At 42.7% G+C, this 16,033-nt stretch overlaps 1 protein-coding gene across 1 annotated transcript; it reads right to left on the bottom strand.

Moving 5' to 3' along the window:
- Positions 1-4,638: 4,638 nt before the first annotated feature.
- On the bottom strand, positions 4,639-6,485 carry ptger4c (prostaglandin E receptor 4 (subtype EP4) c; the record flags this gene model as incomplete). The annotated part of the gene is made up of 2 exons (XM_084327757.1): positions 4,639-5,241; positions 5,622-6,485. 2 exons carry the CDS (start codon positions 6,483-6,485, stop codon positions 4,639-4,641), a joined length of 1,467 nt encoding a protein of 488 aa, XP_084183883.1.
- Between the last annotated feature and the right edge of the window lie 9,548 nt (positions 6,486-16,033).

Genomic DNA, 16,033 nt, shown 5'->3' with positions numbered 1-16,033 from the left:
CTTCCAGTAACATCACCCATTGGAGGGCGCTTTCTCTCTGATACCTTGCTTTAGGAGAAAGTGGTTCATATTCACAAATACTGACTGAACTGTGATGGGGCACAGGAAGAACATAATGTGAATTCTTAAATTGGCTGGCATCCCCCTTTAATTGGGTATGCTTCCTTACTCATTTACACTTGGGAGCCACAGTCTTCCAAGTGCGGCCACAGTGCGGCCCCCCCCCCCCACACACACACACACACACACACACACACACACACACACACACACACACACACACACACACACACACACACACACACACACACACACACACACACACACACACACACACACACACACACAATTTCCCGGTCTTGGATTCAAGCTGGCAGCACAAGCCAGCTTATGGTTCATATGTATTGAATTTGCCTACTGGTTTGTATCAGAGCAAACTTTTATCGCCCTGACCAAAATCAATGGCTTTGTTTGATTATTAAAAAATATGCTTAACCAGCCTGAAAGTTCTTACATTGTATGAAGGGCCGCCCTGAAGGAGGAACAGGCGCAGGTAGCTGCTACCTTTTTTCCTTTAGGCCACACCCATTGCCACACCCCCTTTTAGCCAATTGACATGAACACACACACACACACACACACACACGCACACACACGCACACACACACACACACACACACACACACACACACACACACACACACACACACACACACACACACACACACACGCACACACACACACACACACACACACACACACACACACCTGACCATTTCAGCCTCCCAGGACGAAACCTGTGGCCACTAGAGTGGAATGTTTTTGTGGACTGACTAACCAACCGACCAACCGAGTGCCATATAGAGCTGCTGGTTGCATAAAAAAAAAAAGGGGGATGGCTTTCAGGGTCTCAGCTGCTAGGGGGGGGGGGGCATGGAGGCCCACAATAAACATGTTAATGTGATGTGACTCAAAGGAACACGCCAACAATTTGGGAAAGCTTAACGTCTTCTCCAGAGAGAGAGACAAGAAGATAGATACCAGTCTCCTCTCTGTGCGTTCAGTAGAAAGCTATGGCTGCATGTTAGCCTAGCTTAGCATAATGAATGGAAGCGGACATGGCCGGTTAGCCTTCGGGGGGAGAGGTGTTAGTTGGACAATGCCTAGGCTAACCGGCCATGTCCGCTTCCATTCATTGTGCTAAGCTAGGCTAACGTGCAGCCAGATAGCTTTCTACTGAACGCACACAGAGAGGAAACTGGTATCTATCTTCTTGTCGCTCTCTGAAGAAGACGGTAAGCTAATAGACCTGTCTCAAACCCTGCCCTCTTTTCTTGATCCTCCAATCACAACTGTCGCTTACCTCGGACAAACCAAGTTTGTCCGAGGTAAGCGACAGTTGTGATTGGAGGATCAAGAAAAGGGGCAGGGTTTGAGACAGGTCCATTTCCCAAAATGTTGGCGTGTTCCTTTAAGCAGGTGTGAGGCTACGGCCCCTGGACCCAGTTCTGTATGTGGGCCTGAATGTATGTGAACTAAATACAACACTGAGAGAACAAGGTCTTCGTTTACATTTTATTATTCTGCAAAGACGCACGCCCACAACTATCGCACATCACAAATATCCTTCAAAACAACAATTATCACAATACGTGTTGTTATTGTCATATGTCATAACTATATACAGTTATCAAAAGTACACAGTAAGAAAAACAATAATGTCGATACTGCATTGGGCAATGTTCAGTTCCCCAGCGTCGTGCAACACTGGGCACAGAGTGAAACGGCTCGTGTGTAGAAGCACCATGTAGTGAATCTAGTGGCAATACAATCTGCATTGAGTTGTGCATCACATTATAGACCATATTACAGAACAAAACCAAATCATTATAATACATTAATATGTCATCACAAAAAGATGTTTGATATGTATCTATCCACTCAGTGGATCCCTCTTAGTGCTTCTAAGGTTATCCTAAGGGCCCTTTCTCACTCACTCATTCTGTCCGTACCGGTCGCGTACCGCCCTCATTCCGGGTCAGAGTGCGAACCCCCCCGCCCCCCCCTCTAGTTTGTGTACACACTGCAGTCTTGGTTCGCTTCGGGTTCTGTTTACGGTTTGCCTTTTGAGCGTTTACGCTTGCCGTAGGCGATGATGTCACATTTTAACACGACCGCGGACTCTGGATGCTGATATAAAATGAACAAATTGCCAATAAATATGAAGTTATATTTGAACCTCTGTTGTCAAGCCTTGTCAATATAACCCACCCCATTTTATCACAATTGGATGGTGTTGTAGAGTCCGCTTTTGAGCGTTTTAACGATAGCGCTAAGCTAACGGCTAAACGCTAGTTAGCTTAGCCTTTACTAGTAACATTGCTGCATCGATAATTTGCATAATATATAATGTCATTGATCTACTGGTCGACCACGGCCGACTGGTTGGGCACCACTGGTCTAATAGAAACTAACATCAACACAAGTGACCACCAAGAGCGGATAGTTTAGTCTAAAAAAAGATCGGTAGCTACATTGTTAGCTGCATGCTAACGTCAATGGAATATGCCATTATAACCGTATAGCATTGTGGCTAGAAACTAACGTTAGCTCACGCTAGTTAGCCAGCACCAAACTGATGATATCGGGAGCTATCAGTAGTTAGATAACATTAGAGACAACGCTGTGTGTATTAAACAAAGGTGAATAGATGACTGGGCCATTTTGTTTAATGCTTGTTAAGTTGAAAGAGGAGCTTTGAGCTAACAGGGGCTGATAGCTAACGCTAGCTCATGTTAGCCAGTGGCAGTGCTCAACCAATCGTTAATGCTAGCAGAATGAATGGATGTAAACTTTATTTAACATATTGCATAATGGGTACAATACAATACGGCTCAATACAAACAATTGTTAAGGGAATGCAGACTGTTGTAGCTTGGACTGGGGTCCTTATAACAATAACTTGACAACAGGTAGCTGCAGCTATTTGGGACACGGAGCTAGTTAGCTTAGCCTGTCCAGCAGCTAACATTATCCCATCGTTCGTGGCAATTATATTACATGTCATTGATCTACTGGTCGACCACGGCCGACTGGTTGGGCACCACTGGTCTAATAGAAATAAATGCATTCAAACAAGAAACTAATGTATAGAAAATAGCATGGCAAACAAAAATTGCCAGGCCTAATGCGAGCCAGGGAAGTGCTGTGCGTTTGTAACGTGGCTTCATGTTATGACGTTATGTCAGCAGCAGGCGCCACGCCCGTGTTTAGGTGCAAGCTCGCAAAACCACGCCCCCCGTTCTCCCGGGGCCGAATCCGAGACCACCTATTCCAACTGATCCCGTTCAGCGGGGGGTGAAACGAATCAGCGCCGTTTCGCATCACAAAAGGGGTGAGTGAGAACACTCCCCCCCGTTCTCGGGAGCAGTGATTCGATCTCCAAACGTGAGTGAGAAAGGGCCCTTAGTTTTGTCTCGTGAGGGCCATGCCTCTAGCTCTCACCAGGAGGCCTGGCCTGGAGAAACCCTGTCAAAGACTCAGTTAGAAAGTGATGGTGACACTGTGGGATACTGTCATAAATCAAACCGGTCCAAATGTGCCTTGGGCAGAACAGAGCAGAAAAACAAAGTGTGCGGGGAGTGTTCTTCAAATAGCGTTGAACTGTTCAAGAGCCCAGACCTCTTGGTTAGAGCCAGAGGTATAGCCAGTGAGATTATCCTGGGTTAAACTAAGGGAGTTGGATCAGAGCTCACTGAGCCCTCTTTCACACAGGCCTCTGTGAATGTCAGAATGATATGGGTAATCCTGCTCCAGTACAAGCTAATGCAAAGCTAAAATCATGATCAGTGTGCTTTAAGATATTCCATTGAGAAACATGACACATCCAAGGACCAAGAGCCTATAGGATTAAAGAAACAAAAACATGCTAGGATGCACTTCACCAAAAAAAAACAATGCTGATTTATGTTGCACGTAATCTCACACACATTCAAAAACTTGAAACAGTTTTGCACACATGTATTTAGTTTGACAGGTATTGAGAGTAAATGAGTTTGAATAAGTAATAAGTAACCAGTGATGTCATCTGGGACACTGAATCCTTATGTTGTGTTAATTACAGCTCCATGAAATGATGCCGATGAAAATAATAGCAATACCTTGTCGTATAGAGAGTGCTATCTTATAATTACGTTGAGCTGTAATTAACAAAAGGATTTGGTGTCCTTGATGACATCACTGGTGGCCATATTCAAACTCATTTACTATGTATGTCAAACTAAATGGATGTGTGCAAAACTGTTTAGAGTTTTGGGATGTGTGTGAGATTATGTGCAAAATAAATCAGCATTGTGTTTTGGTGAAGAAATGGCTTTAGAATGTAACTTGTCCTATCTAGACACACAGTAGTACCTGTAACCATATATCAGGAAGGTATGGTGGTAAGGTGGTGAGATATGAATTATCGTTTGTACCCACAGGGTATAGTACTGTAGCAGCTGCTGTCACACAAACTTGGTAACACATTAAGTGCATCTCGTTCAAATGGGTTCCTATAGTGAAACTGTCACTATAGAAGCTAATCATAATCTGATATGAAAGTGTTCTGTGTACTCTGTCAATGATGTCTCAAGTCCATTAGAGGCATTTCTCTGACTGACAGGAGCTCGATGTGCTGAAAGTGCAGGTGACAATATCCCCTTTACTGACACGCGTGGCGTGGAGCAACGGATCACACGCCGCCGGTTGCGCGTTGCTGTGTTCCGGGGTCGTTTTGGACACCAGTGTAATCTCCGCCTCGAATCCAAGAGCAGCTGTCTGCTCGACGCTGAACGGGTGGAAGTTGGTCCGTGCGGTGTCGTAGTCCCAGGCCTGCCTCGTGGTAAAGTCCGTAAAGGATTTGGTCCTGGCGGACACCTGGTTCTCAACATCGTTCCTGTAGTTGGTCGTGCGTAATGACGCGTAGCTTGTTTCGTTGCTGCGCTCGAACGACGGGGGCGAATGTTGACCTGCCACCCAGCCATTGTTTTGGCCGCGACCCTCCTTGACCTGGCCGACCGTCCTCTTCAACCTCTCACAGCCCTTCACCAGCAGGTTTTTCCGGCACAGAATGTACACCCAGGGGTCTAGAATGGGGTTAAACGAGGCGAAGCGGATAGCCAAAAGGTCACTGCGCTGGTCAGGCTCCCCTCCGGAGGAAATAAAAGCGGGGCCATACAGCTGGTTGACAAAGATACGCACCTGTATGGTTGAAATAAGAAGAAAATACACATTATCTTAGAACTGGATATCAGCATGGCAACATGGTGTCGTCACTGTCAGAAAACGTAAATAAAGTACTAATCGACCACAGGAAAAAAGTACGCTACATATTGTACGTTATGGTATAGCCAAAAGTAATATATTTTATGTCGGCAAAAGTCCAAAATAAACACTGCAACCCCTGAATTGAACCACCAATCATTGCAGTCGCGTGCGAGTGCTTTGACCACTATTTTACATGCATGATATGCTAAGCTATTAACACTGTCATAATAATCAAATATAATATAAAATAATCGAATAGCGGATGCCGTTTATATGCCGTATTTTAAATTTATCTTATAACATAATTGACTCACCACTAGGGGAATGGAGCAGATCAGAAAGACGATAGTCATGAAGATCAGAAGCCAAAACATCTGGATCTCCGCCGCGGAAGCAACGGAGGGCAGCCTCGGGAAGCGGCGCCTGGAGCCTCCCTGCGCGCACACCTCGGCTCTCACTGTGCGTGCCCTCTGGTTCATACCCATCAGCGACCGGCACACGGCGAAATTACACAGAACGGTCACGGCGATCAGCACCAGCATCACCCCGCCGTACAGGAAGGAATAAGAGGCGCCGAGCGGATCCATCGCTCTCCAGTCCAGGAAGCACCAAGTCCCCGGGTCGTATCTGACATGGCGCCCGAACCCAAAACTGGGCATAATGCACAGCACTATGTTGGCCAGGTAGATGCCCATGAGGGCAAAGCGCGCCATTGTTCTATCTATGTACTGGGAGTATAAATACGCGTGGCTGATGGCCAGATAACGTTCAACGGCCATGGCGCACAGGATGGACATACCGGCCGAGCCGAAGAAGAGCATGGAGAAAGAGAAGAAGTGACAGAGGGCGGTTCCACCGGGCCAGCGTCTAGCCACGTAGGAAGCCAGCACCACCGGGCTGGTGAAGCAGGTGCCCAACAGGTCGGTGATCGCCATCCCGCAGACTAAGGTATAGAAGGTCGTCTCCCTCTGTTCCTTCTTGGAGATGCACAGCACAATGATGGCAAAGAGGTTCGACAGGACCCCCACGGCGAACATCGTAGCCGAGGTGACCAGAGATTTGGACCCGAGCCGGAGAGCAGGGAACGCGCTTTGGTTGAGCTGCGTGAGAGAGACGGGTGACAGTGGCTCCGAAACGTTCGTGTCCAGTTCGCCAAAGAAAAAAGTGTCGTTGATCATTATCATAATAGAGTAAGTCTGTCAAAGTGTCAGTAGGCACTAGGCAGGCAACTTCAATCAACTTTCCCTGAAGATCTGCAACAATCTTCTCAGAATTTCAGACAACAAATGTCTACAAGTGTTCACTTCAAACCTATATAATACATCGTGTTGGAGCTTTGTTTCTCTGCTGCCCTGTGTGTGGTGTGGTGCCCCGACGGAGGTGTGTCTCGCTGTGTTTACTATCTAGCTGCTGCTGGTATTTAAGCAGAGAGCTGCCCGCTCGAGAACAGGGCTGCTGATGTCAAGAGTGTGACGTGCATGGGCCGTTGGCCAAACATCAGATGCTTTTTAAGTGCTAGCCTGTGGCAATGAAGGAATGAATAATCAGCAGTTTTACTACCAGTAATATAATGTTTAACCAGCGAGATGCACAGCACAATTACCACAGATTCCCTTAGTGATACCTAATGTAATTCACAAGCTGTGATGACTAAAGCTATAGGATGACAGGTGATGGTAATATACAGTAGCCTAATTCATATTCTAATCCGTTGTAGGCAAAACCCATAACAGTTAAGTATCATATTTACACTATATGCCTGGAGGGGGATTGGGCAGATCAAGTCCCACACATCAGCACAGAGGACAGCTCCATCTCCCAATCCACTCTGTAATTAGTCAGGACCTTGGACAGTGGCAGGTCAATAGGAAAATTATTGTCAAGGCTCTGTAATAGTGTCTTATAGGCTCCACAGCATTGCCCACCAGGATATATTGTCAACCAAGTATGGATGTATTCTAGCCATGTAGCCTACTGTATATTCTTAGACGTCCGGCTGTCAGCTGTCAGGGCCAGGGGCGGATTTAGGATTGTAGGAGATCCGTGGCTTAGCCCAGATAGGTGCGGAATTTTTTTACTTCGACACCACAACCTTTAACTTATACCACCACCTTAAAGCGGACAAAAGGCACTAGAGAACACTTAAATTCACACCCTTTAATTAATGACGCAAACAATAATAATAATAATAATAATAATAATAATAATAATAATAATAATAATAATAATAATAATAATAATAATAATAATAATAATAATAATAATAATACACTGTATTTGTATAGCACCTTTCATACAAGAATTGCAGCTCAAAGTGCTTCACAGCAGTAAAAAAAGACAGGCATAAAATGAGCACAACATTTGCAGATCAAGAGCATATAGATAGCAGCAAAATAGACAAAGTCAAGGTAAGACATAGAACATTAAATCAGTAAAATCACATCGTTTTTCATATTAGGATCTAAGATCTAGGGTTAACTCGCCGAACGTTGAGCTCCAGGACCCCCGAAAACCAGAGTATAGTCGGGTTTTCATCGTTGTTTCTTTTATTCGATATTTCCATTCATAAAGACATGCCGGCAGCCTGTGTTATCACTGGGGATGGGTCTGAGATCTCAAAAGTCCAATACCGCCGCCTAAAGCCTAGCGGCCGCTATTGCGCTCCATTTGAAACGATGTGGCTTGGTGTCTGGGCCGAGCTGCGGCCTGCGGGCGGGGTCTAACTACTCAGTCAAGCCAAGCGCTTATAACACATGCATCGACGAGGGTCGGGTTCATGTTCAATGCTGGATTACGTTGGCACCTTGATCGACATCAGTACTTGGAATGGCGATCAGATCATTGGAATATTCTTTTCGGGACAGATCCTGGTCAAGGTAAGGACTATATGGTATCAATATTGATTGATCCAAAAATTCCTTGATGCTGATCGGGGCGTGTGTGTGTGTGTGGCGTGTTCCGTTGGTTGCGATGAAAGCCCGGAGGGGCGCCCCCCCCCCCCCCCCCTTCATGCATCCATGATGAAACATAATACCGATAATCTAAATTTGATTTGAGAACAGTAGCTAGTCCAGGGAAGAAACGATAACGCGTTTACTAGAATACACGTTGCCGGCCATTACGAAGCATTTTGGAAATGACACCAGACCACCCTGAAACTACACTCATATTCACGATGGTATAAAACGGAAATGTATGGATGGTAAAATGATCTGTTTTTTGCATCTTGACCGGAAGAAACTCAATGACAATTGACTATATTATTAGATCCATAGCTATAATATATAATATAGCTTTAGGCCTGCAAACACAGCCACGTATCCCCATGTTAAAAGGCGCTGGCCTTTCAACAGTAACAGTAAACAGCGCCATCTGGCGCTGAAAGTGTTAATAGGCGTCTTTGTTTACGGTTTGATTATCACTGATACAAAGTAAAATAGTGCAGTGCAATAAAATAGTTAGTAAAATAGAATAAAATAATGCAATAGTGCATTGCAATAAAATAGTTATCATCGTATTTTTTCGGGAGGCCGGTAAGGAGTGCATTACAGTAGTCGAGTCGGCTTGAGATAAAGGCATGGATCTGGTTTTCAGCGTCCTTTTGATTTATAAATGGCCGTACTTTAGATATGTTTCTAAGGTGGAAGAATTATGTTTTTGTCAACTTGCTGATTGTGATTTAAAGGTTAGGTCTGAGTCTACCATAACACCAAGACTTAACTCACTCAAATACAGTTAGCAGCTGGATAGACTACAGATGGAAATTAGTTTCTGCTAAATCTGGTGCAAACATATTTTCATGTAACAATGATTAATTGTCAAAAAAAGTAGAAAGTTGAAAGTAGATTCGGGGCTTTTCAGAAAACATTCAGGGCTTGAGCCCAAGTAGCCACCCCCTAGTCAGGGCCCATCGAGACAGAGAATACTGCGATGCAAAATTGCGCTAATTGAAAGAAATAAGAAAAGTGAATAACCTTCACCAAACAATGGCTCCTAAAAAGAACTTGGCGGACAACATCGAGGAACTGTGCACTCTTGAATTCCTTGCAAAAGACATTGCCGAAATGAAGCAACAGCAGAAAGAAATCCTGGGTTTGGTAGAGGAAGTGAAGTCTCTCAAAATGCAAAACGCAGAGAAGGATAAAGTCATCATCCAGCTGGAAAGCCGAGTCGCTGACCTCGAGCAATACTCGAGGATAAACTACATCATTATCTCCGGTCTGGACATAAAATCCCGGTTGTACTCACAGGCTGTGAAACACCGGGAAGGAGGGGATCACATCAGTCAGGAGTTCGTTTCTGCAGAGGAACATAGTGGCGGAATTCTTCCTAACTAAAGGAATCACTCTGGATACCAACAACGTGGAGGCATGTCACCCACTACCTCGCAGACTCAAAACGGATATAGTAATAATCCGTTTTGTCAACAGAAAAGCTAAAATAGGCCTGCTAAAACAAGGTCGCCAGCTGAAGGGAACGAGCGTGTATCTTAATGAACACCTGACAAAAAATTATGCTGACATCGCAAGAAAGGCCCGTCTACTCCTCTACCAAAAGAAGATTCAATCAACGTGGACCTCCAACTGCAAGATCTTCATAAAATTAAATGGCACGCCTGAGAACGCAAATGTTTTGGTCATCAGAAATGTGGAAGAGCTATAAGTTCCAATGACACCATACAACCATGACAATGATCAATGTCCTTCTTTTTTTTTTTTTCTTGCATGGAAATCTTGACTTTTTCATATGGGTGGAAAAGATGAACATTATACCAACACTTGGGCACTTCAAGCAAATGTTTGCGACAATGTTGACTTTGACGACGGCTCTGATTCTCTCTTCATTAATTGCTATAAATGTAAAAACTGGAAAAAACCTCACCGCCCTCCAGACTTCAACTTGGATGTCTCCAGGAACAAGTTAGAGGAAACCCTTCATTCATTAAACAAGAAAAATAACTAAGTGTATTCTAATGGGAGATTTTAACATAGACATCTCCACGGATAAGATAAAAAGATCTAACACTAACTAACCTTACTGTCATGCACTTGTCCTAATAAACTAACCTACACTGTAACACGCAACACTTTGATGAACATTGTTACTCAGCTGATAGAGTTGTACCCTTCCTGATGACTTGTCGTACAGAACTTGTAAGTCGCTTTGGATAAAAGCGTCAGCTAAATGACTAAATGTAAATGTATGTAATGTAAGGATGATCCTATCAAAAATTATTTCATTAATACACTGCATTCTTCCTCATTCTTTACAAATATAAACATCTACACTAGAATGACACACATAGTCTATCATTGACAACATTGTCACCAACATTCAAAACACCAAGCTGGAGTCGGGAGTGATCCTGACTGACATAACTGATCACTTCCCTGTTATGTTGTCCATAAATCTTGCCAGTGAACTTGCACCCCCTCCCTGTAAGACAACAATTAAAGTATTAGCCTGGAGACCAAAGGGTGGACAAATGTACAGTATATGATGCCTGTGATCCTGATACTGATATTGGAAATAACTGACTCCATCCATAAAACCATTCCTGAGAAGACTGTCATGAGCAGTAAAAATGACCAGAACATTCATTAAACACAAAAATAAACTCTACAAACATTATCTTAAGAATCCTAGTATAAATAATAGAAATAAATACAATCTATATAGAAATAAGCTCACTCATTTAATAAGGAAAAGCAAATGTAATCATTATACTGATCAGGTAAGAGCATCTCAGGGTGATTCAAAAAGGACATAGTCAGTTCTAAATAAAGTACTGAATAGGGACAAAAAACCACCAGTGCTCCCTGACTCTGCAAATGTGTCTCAGCAGGATCTCTCTGATAAATGTAATACCTACTTTGCATCCATTGGTGAAGACCTGGCGAATAAAATCAGCCATATATATATTGCAAGTTTTCAGAATTGTATGTTTATATATGCAAATGAGGCACTTCACAATTAGATATGCACACATTTGCATGTATCGCCAAGACTCGCATCACCAACATAGATAATGCCAGATTCAAAAACTTGGTTTCATTTTGTTGATACATTCAAAACGAAACTTCTTATAGAGGGGATTGTGGCTATGTCCTCTTATCAGCCCATCAGGAAATACTGTCTACTGTCATAAAAAAAATATTTTCCGCCTAGTTTTGGTATAAAATTTACTATAAACCCGTCTATGAATGATATATCAACAAACCCTTAATAAGAAGCATAATATGGATGGATGAATATGAATTTGTTTTTGTCCCATAAAAATTCAGTTGAGCTTCAAGCTTTACTCAACGCTGAATTACAAAAAGTGGATACCTGGTTTAAGTGCAAAAAATTATCACTAAATCTCAGCAAAACAAACTATTGTTTTTTACTCAAATTGGATGTGCACTGATCATATTTGCATAAACATTTATGGAAAGGAGCTGTCAAGAGTGGTGTCCACAAAATTCCTGGGGGTCATCATCGATGAGTCGCTAAATTTCAAATGCCACATTAAATATCTACTAACAAAACTGTCCAAATATGTTGGTTTATTCTGTAAAATATGTTATTTTCTTCCTTTATCTGCCCTTCTCACCCTCTATAAAACGTTGTATGAACCCCTTATTAATGACTGTAATGTCATATGGTGCAACACTTACCCCAGCCATCTCAAGAAACTTGAATGTTTGCAAAAAAAAATACTATGAGTAGTGTCATGGTCTGGGTTTAATACGCCCACACGTCCTTTATTCCATCACTTTGGTCTCCTGAGGCTTGCTGATTTTAATGTACACCAAAATACATCAATTATGTATATCAAGTTGTAAATAACATGCATCACTGACTGTCTGAGCTTGTCCCATCTGTCATCCACTGCACATCCATAACACAAGAAATAGGCATCTTATCTTTGGCAAGAGGAGAAAGCTCAAATGTGCCAGCCTAAGTATAGCATGCAGGGGCCCGCAGATCTGGAACGAGCTCGACGAGAGTCTGAAACTGTCAAAATCCATCACAACCTTAAAAAAATCGCTGAAAGAGGAACTGCTCAAATCATATCTCTAAATAGAATCCATACTTAGGAATATTAATTGTCTGTATTTATGTATCTATGTTGTATGTATGTTAGTAAGTAGGTGTGTAAGCCTATCCATGTTGTATGTTTTTGTTTGTTTATATTTGTGATCAGGCTCCCTCCAAAAGCTTTAAATAGCTTCCTGGGAGACCTGGCACATGCACACAATCTCAACTATGATGTTCTCACCATGAAGATATGTATATGTAATGTATCGTGTGTGTGTTTGAATTTATTTATTTTTTATTTATTTATCCTTTATTTATCCAGGAATGTCCCATTGAGATACAAGATCTCTTCTTCCAGGGAGTCCTGAAAGTTATACATTCATTCATTCATTCATTCATTCATTCATTCATTCATTCATTCATTCATTCATTCATTCATTCATTCATTCATTCATTCATTCATTCATTCATTCATTCATTCATTTATTCATTCTATGCATTGTATTCTAGACATGTACTGTATTCTAGACATGTATTCTAGACATGTACTGTATTCTCATGTAATCTGTACTATATTCTAGACATGTCACCTACTGTATTCTATACATGTATTCTAGATAGTGTATTCTAGACAACTTATAGACAACACCACAGCTGGGAAATATTTCTCTTTCCAGTGAGTCCTTGTTGAATTGTCATTCATTCAGTTTCAGTCTATTCAGTCTATTCCGCTGAATTAAAACAGAAAAAAGCAGGCATGTTGGTTCAGTGTGCAGCACTAGCCACACAACACACACACACACACACACACACACACACACACACACACACACACACACACACACACACACACACACACACACACACACACACACACACACACACACACACACACACACACACACACACACACACACACACACACACTGTTACAAAGGCTTTTTATTAAATGGTCCTCCTTTTAATCATACACACAACTCATTTTCTGGTATTTTGTTATTGGACAACAAAGATTTCCAACTATGAACAGAGAACACATAGCAGAGGTTCTTCAAAGATCTTGGGATATCGTTTTGAACACAAAATGTGTGGTGTTCGCATTTTTGTTACTCATCTAATGTTCACAGGTCTGGTGGACCCACAACATTATTGGGATTTTAAAACAATAGAGCCATAACAATTTATGTAAAGATATTTAATAGATGTTAACTTTATCTCAATTACAAGCAATCTAGACAGCATACTGTATATGGTTAATATTTGCCATTTACCTCTGCTAGATCACATTTATCAATAAAAGTGTTATTGTCTTTTTGTGAATCCATTATAATCAAGACATTGATTATACAATTGGACAATTGGAGGTGGGCTTCCCACTCTCCAGGACATTTACACCAGATGTTGCAGGACCAAGGCTAAGAGAATAGTCAAAGACTCTAGCCACCCAAACAACTGTCTCTTTGTGCTGCTGCGGTCAGGCAAGTGCTAATGGAGTCTCATGGCCAGTACAGAGAGACTCAAAAGGAGTTTCTATCCCCAGGCCATCAGGATGCTCAATGACTCTATAGGGTAGCATCAAACTTGAGCCCAAGAGCAGAACACAGGAGGAGAGGAGAATGAGGCGGTTTAGGATGTTTAATTGTTAGGTACCAAGCAGACAGGGTTAAATGGCAAGAATGTGCGACAGGGTCGAGCAGGGTCACTCCTTGTGATTCCCAGGAGACGTCCTGGCTGCGTGAATACTTTACCCAAGGCAGTTATCCTTCCGCGTTCGGTTTGCGCGCCCTGATTGGCCTCTCAGCGCCCAATCGCGTTACTCCTAACGCTCGCTCCTAACTTTCAGAACTTCTCTCAGTTCCACAAGTCCATCACATCAGCTACCTACCTGCATCAATATACTACTAACTATAAACTAACTCGCTACCGCCGTGCATCAATATACTAACTAACTAGCACATCAATGCACTAACTACTACCGCCGTGCATCGCTATACTGCTACTGCCGTGCATCAATATACTAACTATCACATCAATGCACTAACTACTACCGCCGTGCATCACTATACTGCTACCGCCGTGCATCAATATACTAACTATTGACGTGATGTCGATTGATATGAATAGTTAGTTACGTTAATATAGAGAGATGAAAACTACGTTATTTATATTGATGTCGATTGATATGAATAGCGCGTTACGTTAATATAGAGAGATGAAAACAATACGTTATTTATATTGATTGATTGATTGAAAAGTTTATTAACAGATTGCAGAATGGGTACAGTACAGTACAGCTCAATACATACAATTGTTAAGGGGATGCAGACCAGAGAAAGACTTTCGTCTTGTTTACATCAGGGTCCCTCATTTTCAATTCATCATAACATATGACACACACGACATACAGATAGACAGTACTGCTACATCTATAAATGTTTATTTTTTTTTATCCACTTTTTCTCCCATTTTTCTATTTTTCTCACATCCCAATTTTTCGTATTATCCAATTCAATCCTCCCCTGTCTTTGAACGCTGTTTCATGCCTCCCACAAGCCGGCTGCAATGTGGACTAAGTCATACATAGCACGAGTCCCCTCCGATACTCGAGGTAACAGCAGTCGCATCTTTCCACCTGCGCGGCTTGATCTTTCAGCGTCAGGGGTCTGGGCTTTGTAGGGGCCCCGCCCCGTCGCTTCCTGATTCTACTGCGCAGGCGCACCAACCGACCTGTAGGAGTCGCTGTCCACAACGCCCGATCCCCACCCATCAGTTTCCCTCCCCCTAATACTGCCAATGTGTATTAGTGCGGACGACCAGCTAAACTGAAAGCAATGTGGAGCGCTGGGCTCGAACAGGGAGGCGAACCTGTTCGAGCCCAGTCTCCAGTATTCGTGGTGAGCGCCTTGCCCACTGCACCACGTAGCCACCCACATCTATACATTTATGACATACCAGATTTGCAAATACAGTACTGTTTGTGATACAAAAAGTGTCCAGAAAAAGAGTGTATATACATTTGACGTAGAAACTGTACATTGGAGGAGGCTGGGTTGATGTGATGTCGATTGATATGAATAGCGCGTTACGTTAATAGAAAGATGAAAACAATACGTTATTTATATTGATGTGAGAGATGAAAACAATACGTTATTTATATTGATGTGATGTCGATTGATATGAATAGCACGTTACGTTAATAGAGAGGCGAAAACAATACGACGTTAACTGAAAGCTGATGCACGGCTGTAGCGAGTTGAGTGATAGTAGTATTGAGCCAGTAGTTAGGCGATAGTAGGTGTTACAAAGGGTCAGATTAAACCGAATATATATATTTATTGCTTGGGATCCCTTGTATAATATTTGTATATCGTTTGATATCCCTTGTATATTATTTGTATATATACACGGAATATCCCTTTACCTGGGTACAAACCAGAGTAATATGCGCTCTCCTATTGGACAACGACCCCTAGGCGCCAGCGACCAAGCCCCCAACGGCAAGTTCAAAGGCAACTCCGGGCATGTCTCAACATGTCCAGGGTCTGCGCAGTAATACGAGACAGAACTGAGGTTGGCACTAGATAATTCACCTTACGTATAAATACGGCGCAGGTGGAAACAGCAGCACTTAGCACTTGTCTTCTAAAACCTTGATGCCTTCACCACGAGACAACGTGCAGTGAAGTGAGCAACTTTGCCTCTA

The sequence above is a fragment of the Notolepis coatsorum genome, assembly GCF_963971535.1.
Source record: "Notolepis coatsorum genome assembly, chromosome: 13".
NCBI lineage: Eukaryota > Metazoa > Chordata > Actinopteri > Aulopiformes > Paralepididae > Notolepis > Notolepis coatsorum.
The sequence above is the reverse complement of the archived record's forward strand: the minus strand, read 5'-3'. Positions and strand labels throughout refer to the sequence as shown.